The sequence below is a fragment of the Camponotus vicinus genome, unplaced genomic scaffold (assembly GCF_025532165.1).
Source record: "Camponotus vicinus isolate PSW18456_S1 unplaced genomic scaffold, iyCamVici1.0 SCAF_11, whole genome shotgun sequence".
Classification (NCBI taxonomy): Eukaryota; Metazoa; Arthropoda; class Insecta; order Hymenoptera; family Formicidae; genus Camponotus; species Camponotus vicinus.
In genome coordinates this window covers 288729-307956 of record NW_028141947.1, presented here as the reverse complement: position 1 = coordinate 307956, position 19228 = coordinate 288729, and the positions used below count along the sequence as shown (strand labels likewise).

Here is a 19228-nt window from a genome sequence, read left to right as displayed (position 1 = left end):
AATATATTTTCGACGCTGTCTTGAAAGGAATTTACGCAATTAGTCAGCAGCTGAGTACACAGAAAGCAATGTATATAGAATTACAATTAATGATTAAAAATTCATATATTTGTCGATAGAATCGTTAGATTTTAGATCGAGAGAATTCAGGGAAAATTTGCATAGTATAAAAACAGACAAATTGACACAATTGTGCAATGTCTCCGTAAAATCGACCAATGCCAAAATTTATATCAATAATAATATAATTAAATCTATATAATAAAATATATAAAACTTTACCTTTTCATTTTACAAAATTATTTTAAAATAATGTATATATTAATATTTGATATTAAGTTCATTAAATAAAAATGGCAATTGTTAATTCTATCGATAAATTATTTTCATCTCATTTATGTGTGTGTGTGTGTGTGTGTGTGTGTGTGTGTGTGTGTGTGAGAGAGAGAGAGAAGCTTTGTGAAAATAAATTATTGAATTATAGCAATAAAATTTCAAAATAACAAATTTAATTTGAATGTCAAGTCAAGTAAAGTCTGTTACAATCTTTAGACAGACACACACACACACATAGAACAATTGTATATTTATTTTATTCAAAACATTCTCCCTGTGTCCATGTCATTTTCTTTTCATAAGTCGATCTTTTAAATCCTATAAGAACTTTTATCTCAGCATTAAATAGCTTAATTACGAAAAAATACAAGTGCGAATCGTATATGTAAATGATATATTAAATACCTTAAAATAATTCTATTTAAGATAACATCAACTCTGTGTAATTACGACGATAACAGTCTCGTCCTGCACAGTCTCATGCAGCTGCATACATAAAATTGCGAAAGTATATATGTGCTTAATATACTTTATATACGTTGAGTCATAATTTCTGAATAATCATCCAACAATTCTTTGTCTCGTATAGTCGCTACGGAAGCGCATTGTTGTTGCGGTTTCGCAAGTAAAAAATAATAGCACGTATATATACGTATATAGACAGATTATTTTTCTATTATTTATATTATACATACTCGATAAAAAATATTAATTATCTATATATATATTAAAATGCTTATAGTTTTGTTGATATTTAATTTTAATTTTAATTTGTATCATATAATTATATATATGCCATAATCATTATTTATTTATCGTTAATTATTATTTTATTTTTATTTATTATTTGTTATATATATATATATATATATATATATACATATATACATACATACTATCCCCACTTTGCCGCCGACGTCTTAGGCTCTCACATCGGTGATCGGTGCTCATAGATACACACACATGTATATATATATTATATATGTTTATGGTGATGCTTCAACTCAAGGCCTCTACATTTGACCTACAGCTGTACACGTAGACCCAAGATGGCGGTTGACAATTAACCAGGAAGCAAGAACAAGTTGGTGATTCTCTTATAATCTAAAAGTAGAAATCAATCATTATTAAGTAAGTTCCTAAAGACCATTATTAAGTGGTATCCTCTGCTGAACGCATCTTATTTTATGTGTTTAGTAGATTATATTAGTCTATCATTTAAATCATCAATAAAAAAGTATTTATATTGTATTATGTATTATTTATAAACAATATCTACTTCTTTGAAAAATCGAAAATAATAGATGAAGAAATAATAAAAAAATAATATAAACAATAAAAAATGATATCTAAGTGCAAGAGATTAAAAAACAAATCAACCATTACTATCATATGCTTAGACATAATTTTAGACATAATGTAGACATAATTTTTAATAATTTACTTTTGATAGCAGTTATCTTTGAAATTACTATAAATATGCAAAACATTTAGGCAAAGTAGCAGTTTCGAGAAAATTTAATCAACCTTACTTAATCTCAATTAAAATAGTTTGATAAAATTTGTAACACAAGTATTTTTATTATATATGATAATATTTTGCTTAAATAGATGAGTATTCACGAATCCAGAATATTTTTAAAACTCTATATTGTAAAATTATTAAAAATATATAGAAATTATCCATGGTCTAAATGTTATACTATACGAAAATATATGCTATAAAGGAACATGCAAATCTGTCAACGCTCATCGATATTTCTCATTCTTTGAACATACAAATATATTTTTCATATCGTACCTAATTATAAAAAAAAAAAAAATGACCAAATACAAAATATGTTTAGCAGTGTCAATGAAGAACCTTTTATCTGTTTTAGTTTAAGCTGTTTGTTTAGATAAATCTTTGTGCTCTACAATCCAAGGATGTGTCTTAACCTCAGCCATAGAAATTCGCTCTGAACTTTTTTTCTTGATTAGCTGTAAAGATAAATTTAAAAGTTAGATATACATCTTTATTATATATACATTATAATATAAAAATATGAAACATAAATGTTACTTTAGATATCAGGTCTTTAGCTCCAGGTTTAATTTTGTCCGACCATTGTATATACATGGTTTTGATTTTGGTGTATGTTTCTTGTTGAGTGTCACTTAAAAAAGGTGGCTTCCCTGCAAGAAATTCATAACAGAGAATTCCCAAACACCAATGATCGACATAGACATCATAGGTCTGTCCCATCACCATTTCTGGTGGCAGATAATCTAAGGTTCCACATAATGTGAAGCGTCTGAAAAAAGATGTTAATATTAAATTCGCTCTCTAAATTTGAACAGAATCAACTCTTTTGATATTGTCAAATAAATAATCTTTTAGAAACTATAACAAAGTATGTTCCACAAAGTTAACTACTAAACTAATGAAAATGTGAATCTTACGCTTACTTTGAGGATGGTGCATGCACAGACCACCCAAAGTCTGCGAGTTTTATATCACCATCATATGTAAGTAATAAATTTTCAGGTTTTATGTCTCTATGAATGACATCATTTTTGTGACAATATTCCAAAGCATCAGCCACTTGATAAGTATATTTAGCAGATCTGATAAAATATTTGAAGCATAAGTAGCTTGTAAAAATTATACATACAGCAATAACAATAGAAATATAAATACATACAAGTGTTCGTTAAATCTTCCATCTGGCTGACGTTTTAACTCTTTATACAATTCACCTCTTGCAGCAAATTCCAAAACTAAATAAATTCTTTTAGTATCATGAAAATATGTTAATAATTGAAGAATATGTGGATGTCTGTAATACAATATACAAATAAATAAATATTTATATAAATATATCTTAAAATGTGTGTAATATACATACTTTAAATGTGTCTGTATTTCAATTTCTCGCATTACTTGCTTTTCCACACGTCCTTTTACCAATTCAACTTTATACAATGTTTTTAAAGCAACCATATAATGAGTAGTCTTTTCTCTAGCTAGATACACACGACCAAATTTCCCTCTTCCTAAAGGTGCCCCAATTTCAAAATCTTCTAAGCTCCATTGATAGCTATTTAATGATATAAACAAATTACTTATAAATATTAAAAGATCATTTACTTGATAATCATGTGTATTATATAAATCTCCTCTCTTATACAAAATTAATTGGCAAGTTTCTGACAATAAAAGATATTATTAACTTGGTATTATTTTGTAAACAATTTAATATTCTTAAAATATTTTTTCTATTAACATCAAGTACATACTGAAGTATCTATTTAAGTATTTTTGTATAATATTAATTTTTTTTAATGTAAAAATATATTTTTATGTATATACTTTCTACCCCTGTTGTGAATATGATCCATCATCTTGCGACATGTGTCTTGAACAATTTCTTTATATCCAGATATGGTTGATGGCACTTTAAATGTCTGTCCACTTTCCATTATGAATAATATATTATACAATATCTATATATTACTGAAAAAAGATATATTTATAAATTTATAAATTATTTATAACATAAATAAATATAAATTATTTACAACATTTATAACATATTTATAAATTTTATCTACTTATTCTTTCTCTATTAATATTGTTTAATATTATTTATGAAGAAAAAGACTCGTATATATAAATGCAATAATATATTTGCTCAATATAAACTTATGATAAATTAACGAATCTGTTATGTCATTTTTTTCGTAGATTTTCTTTCCAAAAATAGAGTTTCCCAAGTACTTGCGATATTCACTCAAAATTCATAATGATGTTATTATTTACTTACAATGCTGTTTTGAAACGTGAAAAATACGTTCAATTCAATCAAATATCTCTCATATGTTCGTCTGTAACTGACGATCTTTTCCCTCGCATTTGAATATTTTAAATCTTAAATTTAAACATTGTAGATAGGTGACATCTGTACTCAATAAATATAACTAAGCTGTCCAGAAGCGAAGGAATCTGATTGGTGGATTTACACAAGTAACTAGCAATCAGAGTTCGACTTTTGCAACCAAAACAAAGGAATTTGTCAGCCGGCTACTCTGATTGGTCAATTCCAACTTATAATGTAATACGGGCTTTAAAACTGGTCATTTTTAACCAATTCGGGTGACACCCGATTGACCACGTCGCCAATTGGCCAATTCAAAATAGGATTCTCTGATTGGTCAATCAGTTGGTTACCCTAGGCACAGGTCGATATAATTGGTGGTGGTCAAACGGGACCAACACCTTGTTAGGCTGAGTTTCCACTGAGCGCGTCACGCGTCGCGTCATCCAGCGCGAGCCAATCAAACATCCCATTATAATAACACGGAAAACATGTTATTACAATGGGATGTTTTGATTGTGACTGTTCTTTTTAGCTGCACTGCTGCACTAGTGCAATTAGTTAGAGTGAAAGAAAGTATGTTTGTCTCTTTCCAACTTATTGCACTAGTGTAGCAGTGCAGCTAAAAAGAACAGACCCATAGTATTTCGCAAAGGTCCATATTCTGAATCCTCTTTTATCGATAAAAGTGCCTCTAAAAGTGGCTTATAAGCCTTCTGATTGGCTATAAGCCAACTTTTAGAGGCACTTTTATCGATAAAAGAGGATTCAGAATATGGACCAAAGTATAGGTTAGAATTATTTAGCTTCTCGTCAAGGATAGTCTGAAGATATGGATATCGATAACCAGAGCGAGGACGGAGAAATCAAGAAGAGCTCATCGAAAGATATGGGCGATTACAGGTATTCATACAAGTCACCTGCGCATTTTTTAGTGCCACCTATGATTTAAGATTAAATTAAGAGATGTTTTGCCATGAATCAATTGTAAAAATATTTGTATCTGTAATGCAATTTGCCCGTATAATTTTAATCCTCGCAATTTGTATTACATTCTTTGACTACTCAAGCCATGTAAAGCTATTTTTTAAATTTTGTGTAAAATTAAAATAATGTTTGTAGAAAGTTCAGGAAGAAAAGACAAACCTTATATTAGTTGATAATCTAGTAATATATAGAAGTCTGGAATCCAGTTTTTCTTGAGATTATTTTGCAATGACTTTATTAATATAGGTTTTGTATATACATTTATGCAAATGGTTGAAACTTCATATAGGAAATTTTTCATTAATTTCATTTATACAGTGTTTGGAAAACCAGTCACATACATAAATTCTTTTTTTACTAGACCATACTATAAGAATATCATGCATCTTGAAATCAGAATGACAAATGATGCTGTCCAGAATTTTTAACTATTTAGAATTTTGTAAAGTAACTATCAGTGATTATACATTATACTTCAAATACTTTAATAATATATCATATATCTATCATATATTTATTCCTCAGATTATTCTTATTCTATATATAGTTATTAAAAGCCTTGACAATAACTGACATTGTAAATTTATACATACATAGTGTAAGATATTAATATTTGTATAATTAAGTTTATCTATAATTTTTAAATTAATAATATTATTGGTTCATTCTAATGACTTGATTCCATATTTCCAGTTTTTCAAAAAAAGAAGGTGGTAATATTGCTGATTCGTTGGATATTAAACCACCACAAGCAGTTGTTTGTCATCATAAATCAAGTTCGTCTCGTCAAAGAAAGAAACACAGTGATAGGAGAAGTTATAGAGATGAGAAGGAACGTAAGTTGCGTCAGCATGAACAAGAGAGCAGGCACAGGGACAAAGATAGGTATCACAGGCATGTCAGGGAGTCTATGGAAAGAATTGAGAACTTGGAAACTTCCAAGAGGAATCGCGAGAGAACGTGTCGTTTAGATAGGATAGAAACTTACTCTAGGGATAGAGAATCATTTAGGCATAAATGTAAGGAAAGAAATACAGGAGATCGTGGTTTAAAAGATTTGAGAGAAAGGTAATTATATTTTCTATCTATGCTCTTCTGCCATTGTATTTTATAAAAGTAAAAATATTTAAAATCCCTTTTTTATATAAAAATTACGATTAATTAAAAATCGGTAAGTAAGAGCCAGCAGGATGCAATAATTGAAGTGCAAGGAAGAATAAAAAAACAACTTTCTTTTAATTATTTGAAATATATTAATAATTAAAAGAAAGAGGAAGTTGTTTTTTTATTCTTTCTTGCGCTCCAATTATCGTGCCTTGCTGACTCTTACTTGCCAACTTTTAATTAATCGTAATTTTTGTTATGCGAGCCAATTTTATTTTTATTTTTTATATAAACTCTTCTATTTCTGAGTATCTATTTAAATGAAAATATCAATTTTCCAGATTATTGGATAAAAGAAGAGAAAGACGCGAGGACTCGCGTGATATTCGCGATTACAAAATGGAATCGTCTCGTCGCGAAATGCGATTAGAATATACGAAAGAAATACGCGAATCGCGCGATCGTCGAGACACACGTATGGAAGATATTCGGGAACATCGTATGATAGACAATAGTAGAGAACGTCGTGAGATTCGAATAGAAGAGCAGAGGCACATACGAGTGACTGTAGATGAACAGTTTTCGGAAAATGAATTGATGGAACGATCCGAAAGAAGCGAAAAACGCCGCAAGAGATCTCACAAGCACGATAGAATTCGGGAAAGAAATCAAGAAAAAATGGAATGTGAAAAGGAACATAGAGAAAAGCAATTGCGGGAAACGATGGAAATCGTAACCGATGAAGTTAACGAAATGCAAAATGAGATTCCGATACAGATTAAAGATCCAAAAGAGATGACGGAACAAGAACTCGGAAAAGAGAGATTGTTGGAAGCTGATAAAGAAATGGCCAGAAGAAAAGAAGTTTCTAGGCTAGAATTGGAAAATCGCCCCTTGAGTCCAGACAATAATCCAAATCCCCCCATCGTGGAGCTGTCAGATAAAAGCTCCAGTTCTATTCATTCTGAGAGCATGTGTTCAAAATCAGCTGAATCCAAACATTCGTCGGAGGGAGAGAGAAGTTGGCGTGATAGATCTTTGAATCGATATTCGTCTGGCATCTCGGAATTGAATAGCGACGATGACGATGACTCTAATGAATCAAATAAAGGTACCGGTGGTTCCAATGATGGTTCGAATTACAACAATCTGAGTCCTCTGTCTGTTGATCGATTAGCCAAATCTGATCAATCGGATGGAGATTCCCCTGGTCACGTCGATTTTAACAATCCCGCGAAAAACGAAGAAGAAGAAAAGAAAGAAGAGGAACCAGAGCTACCGCATTATTTACCAGCCATTCAAGGTATAACAAATAAAATACAAATAAAGCTACAAATTTGTATAAATTAACATAAATTAAGAAATTTTAGGAATAAAAGATAAATACAAATAAACACTATAAATTTCCTACTTTCTAGGTTGTAGAAGCGTCGAAGAGTTTCAGTGTTTAAATCGAATTGAAGAAGGCTCATACGGTGTTGTATATAGAGCGCGCGATAAACGCACAAAAGAGATAGTCGCGTTGAAACGGTTGAAAATAGAAAGAGAGAAAGAGGGCTTTCCAATTACAAGTCTGAGAGAGATCAATACCTTATTGAAAGCGCAACATCCTAATATTATCACTGTTCGGGAAATAGTCCTTAGTAGCAATATGGATAAGATATTCATTGTTATGGATTACATGGAACATGATTTAAAATCTCTCATGGAAACTATGAAACAAAAAAAACAATTTTTTATACTTGGTGAGTACATTTTAACACATATAACAGACTAATTGAAAAAATTGCATGCAAAATAATAGTGCGAGTCAAAAAGGGAAAAACAATTTTAACAAAAATATATTGAGAATAAAATTTAACTATAAACAATTTGAAACTATAAATAATTTGATCTAATATTAAGGATTTATAATGATTATATATTTAAATTTTGACGGTTTTTTATTGCCTCAAACTTTTCAATTTATAATTGAAAAAGAATGTAATCTTTAAAAAAAAATTGATCTATTGCAGGAGAGATTAAATGTCTTATGCAGCAATTGTTATGCGCAGTTGCTCATCTACACAACAATTGGATATTGCATCGCGATTTGAAGACATCCAATTTATTATTGAGTCACAGAGGCATTTTGAAAGTCGGCGATTTCGGCTCAGCTCGAGAATACGGTTCTCCCCTAAGGCAATATACGTCAATTGTTGTAACGCTTTGGTATAGAGCTCCCGAATTATTGCTCAATGATAAAGAATATGGTACGCCTCTAGATATGTGGTCCGTAGGGTAAGTTTAATTTGGAATATTTTATTTCCGAATATAATTAGATAAAATCACTATGTTATTAAATATATATAAATAAAATTATAAAATATATATAATATAAAAAATATATATATATATATATATATATATATATATATATATATAATATATATATAAATATCCTTAATATTTTTATTATTTTCTTAGATGTATTTTCGCTGAGCTTCTAAGAATGGAACCACTGTTTCCCGGAAAATCGGATATCGATCAATTGAACACAATATTTAAAGAGCTAGGTACACCCAGCGAAAGAATTTGGCCGGGATATACTAAATTACCTATGGTTCAAAAGATATCATCATTCTCACATTATCCTATAAATAATCTGGGACAAAGATTCAGTTTAGCATTGTCTGATTTAGGTGTTGAGTTGTTAAACAAGTAAGTTATTAGTTTTATATTAAAGAAGATATGAGAGTGTTGAATACCTAAACAAGTCTCACTGTAAAAATTATCTTGTTTTCTAGATTTTTAACGTACGACCCTCATCAACGTATAACTGCCGACGACGCTTTGAATCATGGATATTTTATTGAAGCACCTCTGCCAATCGATCCGCAAATGTTCTCCATATGGCCTACAAAGTCGGAACAAGGAACTAGAATCACGAACGCGTCTTCAAAATCACCGAGCGGCGGCAGAGAATATAAACAATTAGGTGACAACGCCGATTTAAGTATCTATGGTTTTCATAGAGGTTTAGTAGCGGGTAATAGAGCACCGCCCGTCGGAGGTGGTTTTCATTTGAAATTCTAATTCTAATTTTTTTTCATTCTGTAAGACTCTCCTAAATGAACTTTATATGATATATATATATATATATATATATATATATATATATATATATATATATATATATATATATATATATGATATATATAAAGTTCATTTAGGAGAAAGTCTTACGGAATGAAAAAAAAATATAATTAGAATTTCATATATATATATATATATATATATAAAATTTTTTTTCTTCTATAATATAATATAAAAATATAATTTTCTATTTCACCATATCTTTCTCGTAATTATATATACAGAAACAAATATTACATTTTGATAAAAGTCTCATCCATAAATAATATATAATAATATAATGCCTGTTATGCGCTGTTTTGCAATATTCTATTATATATAATTATGTAAGGGAGAGATGCGGTAAAATAGGAAATTATATTTGTATATTTTTAATATCGATTCACATTTTGTACGATCGGTACGTATTTCTTTAATTTCTTTCGTAAACATATATACATATTTAGAGCATTATTGAGAATTTTAACGCGATATTTTTTTTAACTGCTGTGTTTTAATTAATTTTTGTTAGCTTTTAGAGACAGATTACTTTCATTTCCTAGTATTGCATATTTTTCGGCAGACCCAATAACGAATTTATAAGTTTTGAAATTGCGTTTGGAATAACAAAATCATAGAGTTGCCAACATCTGACCAGTTGCAATTCACTATCTTGGAACTAAATATTATAATATATGTAAATTTTCGCTTAATAAGCGATGCATTATTATTTAATTTTTTTCCATATTATCGTTTAAAATTACCATATTATCGTTTAAAATTATTTTTCAGTCTGACATCAAACAATTCTGTTCTTACAAAACGCTTAATATATTTCATAGTTTTGAAATATGAAAAATATGATGATGAGCATATATACATATTTAGAGCATTATTGAGAATTTTAACGCGATATTTTTTTTAACTGCTGTGTTTTAATTAATTTTTGTTAGCTTTTAGAGACAGATTACTTTCATTTCCTAGTATTGCATATTTTTCGGCAGACCCAATAACGAATTTATAAGTTTTGAAATTGCGTTTGGAATAACAAAATCATAGAGTTGCCAACATCTGACCAGTTGCAATTCACTATCTTGGAACTAAATATTATAATATATGTAAATTTTCGCTTAATAAGCGATGCATTATTATTTAATTTTTTTCCATATTATCGTTTAAAATTACCATATTATCGTTTAAAATTATTTTTCAGTCTGACATCAAACAATTCTGTTCTTACAAAACGCTTAATATATTTCATAGTTTTGAAATATGAAAAATATGATGATGAGCATATGAAGTTATGCTAGCTAAGCGTTAGATATTTTTCAACTTTTATTTCGTTGGATTCAAACAGACAGTTACCAAACACTTAACGTAGGAAAGATTCAACCCTAGAAGATTTCTATCGACATCCTCGACCATGTTAACTGTATTGGAATGAAAACCCTCTAATTAAAAGGTTTTTATATTAATTACAAGAATTATGCGAATCATGTGAATATTTTAGCTCTTTCAACTATTATTTCATTGTAATGAAAAGATTTACTTAATGCGAGATTTTTTCAAGCTATGCTTATTTCCATAAGATGGTCATTTTTAATAATACCTCATTGATGCCTTTCATCGCAAAGTAAACTCGGATAATCCTAAGAAGCGGTATAATCATCAATTTATTTGCATTTGTTAAAAAAAAAAAACTAATAATAAAAGGCATTTTATGATCACTTTATTTTTTCTTTTTTTTATTTTATATATTTATGTTTTATCTGCTATTTTATATATCATTTATTTCTTCATTAGTCATATCTCAAAATTTTTTATACAAAAATATCTTTTCAGAAAATTATATTAATAAATTTACAAAATTAAATATACTCTCTAAAAGTGAATCAGTGTATTATCACTGTAATCAGTGCTGTACTTATAACTGCTTGTAATCAGTGAATATTTACTGTTTTTCAGTGATAATACACTGATTCACGCTAGTGAAAGTAGTATATTTTCACTAGCGTGAATCAGTGTATTATCACTGAAAAACAGTAAATACTCACTGATTACAAGCAGTTATAAGTACAGCACTGATTACAGTGATAATACACTGATTCACTTTTAGAGAGTATGTTATCAGGCACATATGATGTCTGATTTAATACGATTTAATAATTTAATAACTATTTTTAGATGAAAATAAGTTCGTAAAAATTATTTATTGACCAAAAGATATGTTATATAATCTTTTTGATGTTGGTTACACAATATATGTGTTGATATTAAACAAGATTTATCGTCTCAATCTGTTATGACAAAATTATGAGAGAAAGGGAAATCTGCCGGTAACATATATATTTTAGTTGATATTATTATAAATCAGATTAAAACATTAAATAATTAATATAAAAAGTTAATATAAATTATAAATATATTGTCAATTCTTTATCTAATTTTATGAGAGCTTGAAAACAAGAAAAATTATTATTAGAAAAGTAGTCTATAAAATTATAATATTCCGGTTCAATAAAATAATATTAATTTGATTAATGCGAAATTAAAAAATTAACAATAGCTTATAATTTATATTGTTGCTATCTGTCACATTATATTTCATTTAGTTTATTTTAGTTGTATTTTCTACATTTTATTTTCTATCTACTCTTAATACAATTCGTTTCAATATATGTATTTTAAACATTTCAATATATCTATTTTAAATAAAGTGTAATTAAAATAAAATAGTAAATATTTACTTTAATTACACTTCGTTGCGTTTAAAATAGATGGATTGAAACTTTAAAAGTAGATAGAAAATAAAATGCAATACAATTAAAATAAATTAAATGAAACATAATGTGACAGTAGAATAGTAGCAATATAAATTATAAGTTATTGTTTATTTCTTAATTTCGCACCAATCGAATTAATATTATTTTATCAAACTGGAATTATATAGACTTCTAATAATTTTTCTCGCTTACAAGATCTCATAAAATTAGATAAAGAATTGATATATTTATAATTTATATTAATTTTTTAATCTGATTTAATATATATCACTAATAATTTCTCTTGAGAAACTAACTAGTTTTTTATTCGATATAAACGAATTTTATATTTTCGTGCCAAGATCGGTTGTGAAGTCGGCTTCACTTTCATTAAAGAGAAGCTTCCTGATAAGTGGACCATTGTCATTAATTGATATATCTCCAACAGTCTAGCCAGTTGATCCACATCTGTATGTACAAGTCGATCTCTTATTCGGCGCGATTGATCATGCGCGTTTAAATATTGCTAGATCTATAGATCTATTGCATATCTATTGAGTTATGTGACCGAGTCAATATTTATTTGAGTAACATGCTTTCGTAAGCAAGACAAATAATAAGTTCTCTGTCTTAAATTAAAAGACAGACGTGATTGATTTGACAAGCCTAACCTTCAGAAACGCTGAAAAAAATTTGTTGAAACTCATTTATATTCCAGCAAAGTGGACAGAATACGAGGATCTATTCTGCGCAATTCCGAGTAAGAAAGAGAAAAATTTAACAGCGAGACGCAATGATAGTAGTGTTGACCGCGATGATTTTGATTATTTTACTTATTACTATCGTATTACGACAGAAATCGAACTATCCACCAGGTAATTTATTTTTTTAATAAATAATTTATTCTTTATTAGAATTAATTTTGATAGATTATAACACATTCTATACAGTTTAAATGCCCAATTATATAAATTAATTATTTACATTTACAGTATTCTTAATTATTTAATATTTTGTACAATAAGAAATTTTATTCTCTCTCTTCAATTATAAAATAGAATTTGAAAGATTTAAAAAGAAACTTTTCTTCTTAGTTATTTAGTAAAAGCAACAGTAAGTTATATACATTTTAAACAATTTAATTTTATTTATTTAATAAGTATAAATTGTCTGTTTTACAGGAATATATAATATATAATGTACCTAACGATTTATATATATATAATATAAAACATTTTTTTTTTAACCAGAAACATAAATTTTAGAGCTTTCCATCTTCCTTAGAAATGTAATTTATTACATTAATTTATTCTGAATATCTTCAAAATAAATCTGCAAAATTAATAAATACTCTTTTTTTATATTTTATGTTATATATTATCGAATTTATAGATAGTGGTTATCAAATTATTTATAAAAATATTTTTTATTTACTATATTCTCTTATTAAAGAAATAAAAGTAAAGATTATACTTTATACTTTATAACATAATTTTCTAACATTTTATAACATAAATTAACAATAATTTTATAACATAAATTTCTTTAATCATTTAAATTATTAAATAATATATATGTTGTGTTTTTTTTTATTTATGTATTAATCGCCGTTATATTGAATCGGAGAATATTATATCCATTTTTTCATCGATTTACAAGTTATTGTTTCTATTATATATTTTTTAAGTATATGAAGTTATTATTTTAAGTGTTTACACTGAATTTTTTTGACGTGAGCTCTGTCGCAAATCCAACCGTGATTCAATTCAATCACGATTTTATTTTTTATTTGGATATTATGGGCGTTTTTCAGCAACTGACACAGAGGACACGTGTATCACTTCGTTTTTATTGGTTGCCGAATACAAGAATGAAATGATTCACTGTGTTACACTGTGTTCTCTATGTTGCTTGCTGAAAAACGCCTTATATTATAAAGCAAATTTTTATAATTCTTTTAAATAATTCTTTTTTGTTTTCTGTACAAAAACTTGATTTTTTTTTAGATTTCTCAATTTTTGTATAAACTATTTTAATGCTTATATACAATAGTATTAGTTATAATATCAATATTTTATAATAATATATAAAAAAAGACAAAGTCCACATGTTTTATGTAAAATTTATTTAATTTAATATTCATATATATTAAAATAATGAGTTATTTTTTACTTGTATTATTATTTTGTGTGTTTGAGAAGTATAATTGATAAATTATAACAATTTTCGACAATAGTCAGCGTAAACACTTAAAATAATAACTTATAATATATTTAAAAAATATATAAAAAATAATAACTTGTAAATCGACGAGAAAATGGATACAATCAATGGTGCGAAAATAATAAGTAATAAACATAAATATAGAAAATGGTAGATAATTATTTTAACAATAGCTTTTTCCGATATGACAATCAAGACTTTAATTGTTATAGCATTACAAAATTTTTTATATTTTTTATTGTCGTATTATTATATTTTTGTATATGTTTTATCTCTTCAAAAAACTCCTGTCATATTTGAAAATATCTTATAAAATATCATAAAACTCGCATAAATTGCTTAATAATTGCTTAAAAATTTGCAATATTGAATTATGTTCAATAATTCCAAATTAATCTAGCGAGAAAAACATACACATACATTACTACATGATACCAGAATATCTTGTAATATAGATAGATTTACAATGACAATTTTTATGCCTATTCTTTGTATCAAAAATTTTTAGGTCCTTTTGCGTGGCCATTTATTGGGAATACATATTATCTTAAAAAATTGTCAAAAAAACTTGGCGGACAACACTTCGCCTTTTTGGAACTCAGCAAGCAATATAATAGCGATATCATTAGTTTACGATTAGGTGGCAGTGACACGATTGTTGTTTCAAACAGTAAACTCATACACAAAATACTTAACAAAAGAGAGTATGATGGACGTCCTTGGAATGAGTTCATAAAGTTACGTAACATGGGAATGAAAAAAGGTAATAAATTCGATTGGAAATCTCGCTATATTAAAGTTTAGAATTTAAAAATTGATCCTTAAATATTGTATACACAATTTTATTATAATTACTATTTTATTTGAAAATATAAAATGAAGTTTTTCTTATCTAACTTATAAACGGGTAAATAAATAATTCATACATATTCGTTCTTGTTATATAGCCAATTTTTCACATTTCTATATTTTTTCCAAATATTTGAATTTAAATTTTTTTTAAATGTACATTAGTACATTTTTGACATTTTTTCAACAAATCGCGTAAAACGCAAAATAAAATTCTCAAATTTAATTTCTGAAGAAATAAAGAAATAAAAATAAAACAATTCAATTCTCAACGATACATTCTCTAAAGAAGAAATTTCTTAACTTAAATTTTTAAACAAATAAATTTATTGGTTATATCAAAGAATGATTAGTCGCATAAATTGAAAAAAATTATGATTATCGATTAATTAAAATCACTGAGAATAGGGATCACAATGAATGATGGTTCGGATTGGAATATATTACGTACTTGGTCAGTACGTACTCTGAAGAAAATTGGTTTCGTTAAACAAGAAATGATGCAACTTCTTTTGGATGAACTGATACTTATCACGGAGAAACTAAAAGATGGTGGTGTGCAACATATACAAACAGTAATCGCACCTAGTGTAATAAATGTTCTCTGGACTCTAATCACAGGAAAAAAACTCTCTGAAGATCAGTCAAGGTACGTGTAGCATACGACGTTCCTCGAGATATTTTAGTTAGTAACTACTACGAATTTATTTTCAGAAAATTTGAATTCAAAATTATAATCAATTTTTTACTCTTTATTTTCTGTTCTTTACTATTTCTCCTTTTGCGTTAATTAATTTAGTAATATAATAATAATATACTTTATATTTGCGTGATCGTGATCGTGCAACAAGAAAATACGTAAGAAACAATTATATTAAATTATATATACATATCGTATATATATACATATCGTTTATCGTTTCACCGGTTCTATGACCGCTTGCAGATTACAAAAGTTTTTAGACTTGATGACTCGTCGCTCCCAAATGTTCGATATGTCTGGTGGAATTTTATCCAGTTTCCCTTGGCTACGTTTCATCGTTCCTGAAATCTCAGGATATAAAATCCTAGTCACATTAAACAATGAACTTAAGAACTTATTAATGGTACGTAATTTTAATGGCTCTCAATATTGCGTTTGCTTTCGTTTGCAAAACAATTATTTACAACTTATGCATTGCAATTGTCTCCAATATTTAGGAAACTATTAATGAACATAAACAAAAGTATGTCGAAGGAAAAGAAAAAGATTTTATCGATGCATTTCTCCACGAGATGTTCACACAACAATACAAGGATTCCGTGTTTTCAGGTATAAGTCAAATTGTTTACTATTAATGACATATAGAGAGGTAATGCAACAATCTCATCTTTTTCACAATTATATAAAAACTTCAAATATATTATTGCATCATACTCTAAAATTAATTGTAGCCTAAATGATATTATTTGGTATTATTTTTTGCAATATAGGCCCATTTTAATTTATACCATTGAAATATACGAGTTTATATTGCTTTATGATTGTACAATTACTTTGTTAATTTGAAGCGAGAAATCGAAGACAGAGATTACGAAGATCTTGTTATAATATTTTTTATTTTATTTAATTTCTGACTATTATTAATGTAGTATTATTGTAATATTATTTTATATCTAATTTGATAGAATACTATTAAATATTACTATTAATTGCCATGTTTCTCTTTCTATGAGCTTGATGAGCGTCCACGAATCGGAATATGATTACAATCCATTTTTTATCGATAAAAAACTTGACTAATGCTTTTTACAGATGATTTAAAAATTTTATCTTGAAAAGGCTGTTTGCTTTCGTTATCAGCTAGAAATACCTTGACATCACTATCACGACAAATTAGCGATGCTATTATTTTTTCTGACAAAATTGTGAACTAATAAGATAAATGTGTTATGTTATTTTTTGAACATGCGATCTCTTATGATTTAAGATGATAATCTCATTATAACATTGCTCGATCTTTTCATCGGTGGAATAAAGACCACAACGGTGACGTTGGAGTTTCTCTTTTTGCAAATAGTCAATCACCAGGACGTACAACGCAAAGTGCACGAGGAGATCGACGTTGTAATCGGTCCTAATGAATTTCCTACTTTGGAAGATAGAATAAAGTAATGATTTTACATATTTTAATATATTTTTATATAAATGTCGAATATATTTTTTCCAAAAATGTTTCAAATATTTTTTTGTAACTCTTATTTTTCTCATATATTTTTCATTATTCTTGAAAAAATACTTATTTAATTTCAAATTACAGAATGCCTTTTACGGAGGCTGTACTTGTCGAGGCTCAACGTATGTGGCTCGTTATACCTGTAATTGGCCCACGACGTGTTCTTCATGATACGATACTTGGAGGTTACACAATACCAAAGAATACCACTGTGTTAATGAATGTTTTTCACAATAATATGAATCCAGAATTATTTTCTGATCCGACTTTATTTAAACCAGAAAGGCATTTAAAGGAAGATGGTACTTTTCGAATGGACGAAAATATCATATTATTTGGAAAAGGTAAATTATGATTTATGGAAAAGTAATAATTATAAGAAAAAAATTAAATATTGTAACATATTTTATAAGATTTACCAATTATGTAATTATGATAATTCTATTTTGTTTGCCGATTGTTTTATGCAAAAGAAAATCATGAATGTCTTTTTGAAAAAAAATATTCTCTTAATTAATGTTTATGTGAAATCATTTGCATAGTGAATAACTACAATATAGTTATTATGGTCAAATGGACAAATTTGATGTATCGTTATTTCGACCATTAAATACATATAAATATTAATATATATATATATATATATATATATATATATATATATAAATTCTTTTTTTATTAGGAAAAAGAAGATGTCCCGCTGAAGCATTTGCAAAAAATGCTTTGTTCCTGTTGTTTGTCAGCATAATGCAAAAGTATCGTTTACTTCCAGTACCGGGTGAAAAATCCATCAAGGCAGAGTTTATCAGTGGATTGATAATTGCACCAAAACCTTACGAAATGTTAATTGTTCCCCGATAATATTGCCTTATATCACAAATATTTTCAACCTAATATTTATAATATATATATATATATATATATATATATATATATATATATATATATATAATTAGTAATTATAATAAAAATTTAGAATATTATAAATAAATATATATATATATATATATATATATATATATATTTATATATATATATATATTTATTTATAATATTCTAAATTTTTATTATAATTACTTATATTTATTAATTCTATTCTATTATAAATATTAATACTATTCGTTTTAGCTAAATTAGAGAATTGTTACATTCTGAATTAAAAAAATTGTTGGAAGTCTAAATAAAAAAATTGTTTCTAATTTTATCTTGTTTAACAAATATTTGATATCAAAACATGAATCAATTCGTTTTATAAGCATTTTCACATTTCCTATACAAGATAAATATAGATTTAAATTGTTAGAGAAAGAAAAACGAAAGAAAGAGAGAGAGAGCAACTAAAACGAAAAGATCTTTTCTTTCTTCTTCTTTTTCTATCTACGTAAGAATTTATATTTCTATTTCTTTAAAGTAGCAGACAATTTTGGTTATTTATCGACATTATCACAGTCATGAATATGTAGCTATGAAATTTTGCAAATTATTTAAAAATATCAAAATGTAAATTGATATTAAATATATATCAAATGTATCAAGCACAAATCTTATCAAAAATATGATACAATAACTGCTTTTTTCAAACATTTCTCTTGCATATGTCAAAAATTTATAACATATCATAAAAAGACAGAAATATCAGATATAATCTATTAGATATATTGTATAGACATGTATAAAGCTCCTCAAATACAAAGCTTAGATCACATGATAGTTTATTTATTTTTCCTATGATGCGACCGATAAAAAAATTGTGTAAAGCTGTTGCACGCAAACATTTTGC

At 27.1% G+C, this 19228-nt stretch overlaps 3 protein-coding genes across 5 annotated transcripts; 2 read left to right on the top strand and 1 right to left on the bottom strand.

Moving 5' to 3' along the window:
• Positions 1 to 414: 414 nt before the first annotated feature.
• On the bottom strand, positions 415 to 4236 carry Aurb (aurora kinase B). Its single transcript, XM_083083162.1, has 8 exons — positions 4143 to 4236; positions 3689 to 3832; positions 3225 to 3416; positions 3021 to 3155; positions 2785 to 2943; positions 2399 to 2630; positions 2201 to 2316; positions 415 to 1440 (listed from the first exon to the last, which is right to left on the bottom strand). The coding sequence occupies exons 2-7, from the start codon at positions 3796 to 3798 to the stop codon at positions 2218 to 2220; spliced, it is 927 nt and encodes a 308-aa protein (XP_082939288.1). The 5' UTR covers positions 3799 to 3832; positions 4143 to 4236; the 3' UTR covers positions 415 to 1440; positions 2201 to 2217.
• Positions 4237 to 4904: 668 nt separating this feature from the next.
• On the top strand, positions 4905 to 10291 carry LOC145961298 (uncharacterized). Of its 2 annotated transcripts, XM_083081346.1 has the most exons (8): positions 4906 to 5096; positions 5874 to 6248; positions 6626 to 7587; positions 7703 to 8029; positions 8300 to 8564; positions 8751 to 8984; positions 9071 to 9261; positions 10191 to 10291. In XM_083081346.1, the coding sequence occupies exons 1-8, from the start codon at positions 5026 to 5028 to the stop codon at positions 10193 to 10195; spliced, it is 2430 nt and encodes an 809-aa protein (XP_082937472.1). In that variant the 5' UTR covers positions 4906 to 5025; the 3' UTR covers positions 10196 to 10291. The 2 variants fall into 2 exon arrangements, with proteins under 2 accessions (XP_082937471.1, XP_082937472.1); XM_083081345.1 differs by lacking the exon at positions 10191 to 10291 and having other exon boundaries at positions 4905 to 5096; positions 9071 to 9399.
• Positions 10292 to 10718: 427 nt separating this feature from the next.
• Positions 10719 to 18366, top strand: LOC145961299 (cytochrome P450 305M2). 2 transcript variants are annotated; one of them, XM_083081347.1, is made up of 9 exons: positions 10719 to 10860; positions 12879 to 13035; positions 14892 to 15146; positions 15641 to 15881; positions 16179 to 16338; positions 16433 to 16544; positions 17203 to 17383; positions 17533 to 17792; positions 18131 to 18366. In XM_083081347.1, exons 2-9 carry the CDS (start codon positions 12954 to 12956, stop codon positions 18307 to 18309), a joined length of 1470 nt encoding a protein of 489 aa, XP_082937473.1. In that variant the 5' UTR covers positions 10719 to 10860; positions 12879 to 12953; the 3' UTR covers positions 18310 to 18366. The 2 variants fall into 2 exon arrangements, with proteins under 2 accessions (XP_082937473.1, XP_082937474.1); XM_083081348.1 differs by lacking the exon at positions 10719 to 10860 and having other exon boundaries at positions 12772 to 13035.
• Positions 18367 to 19228: the final 862 nt, after the last annotated feature.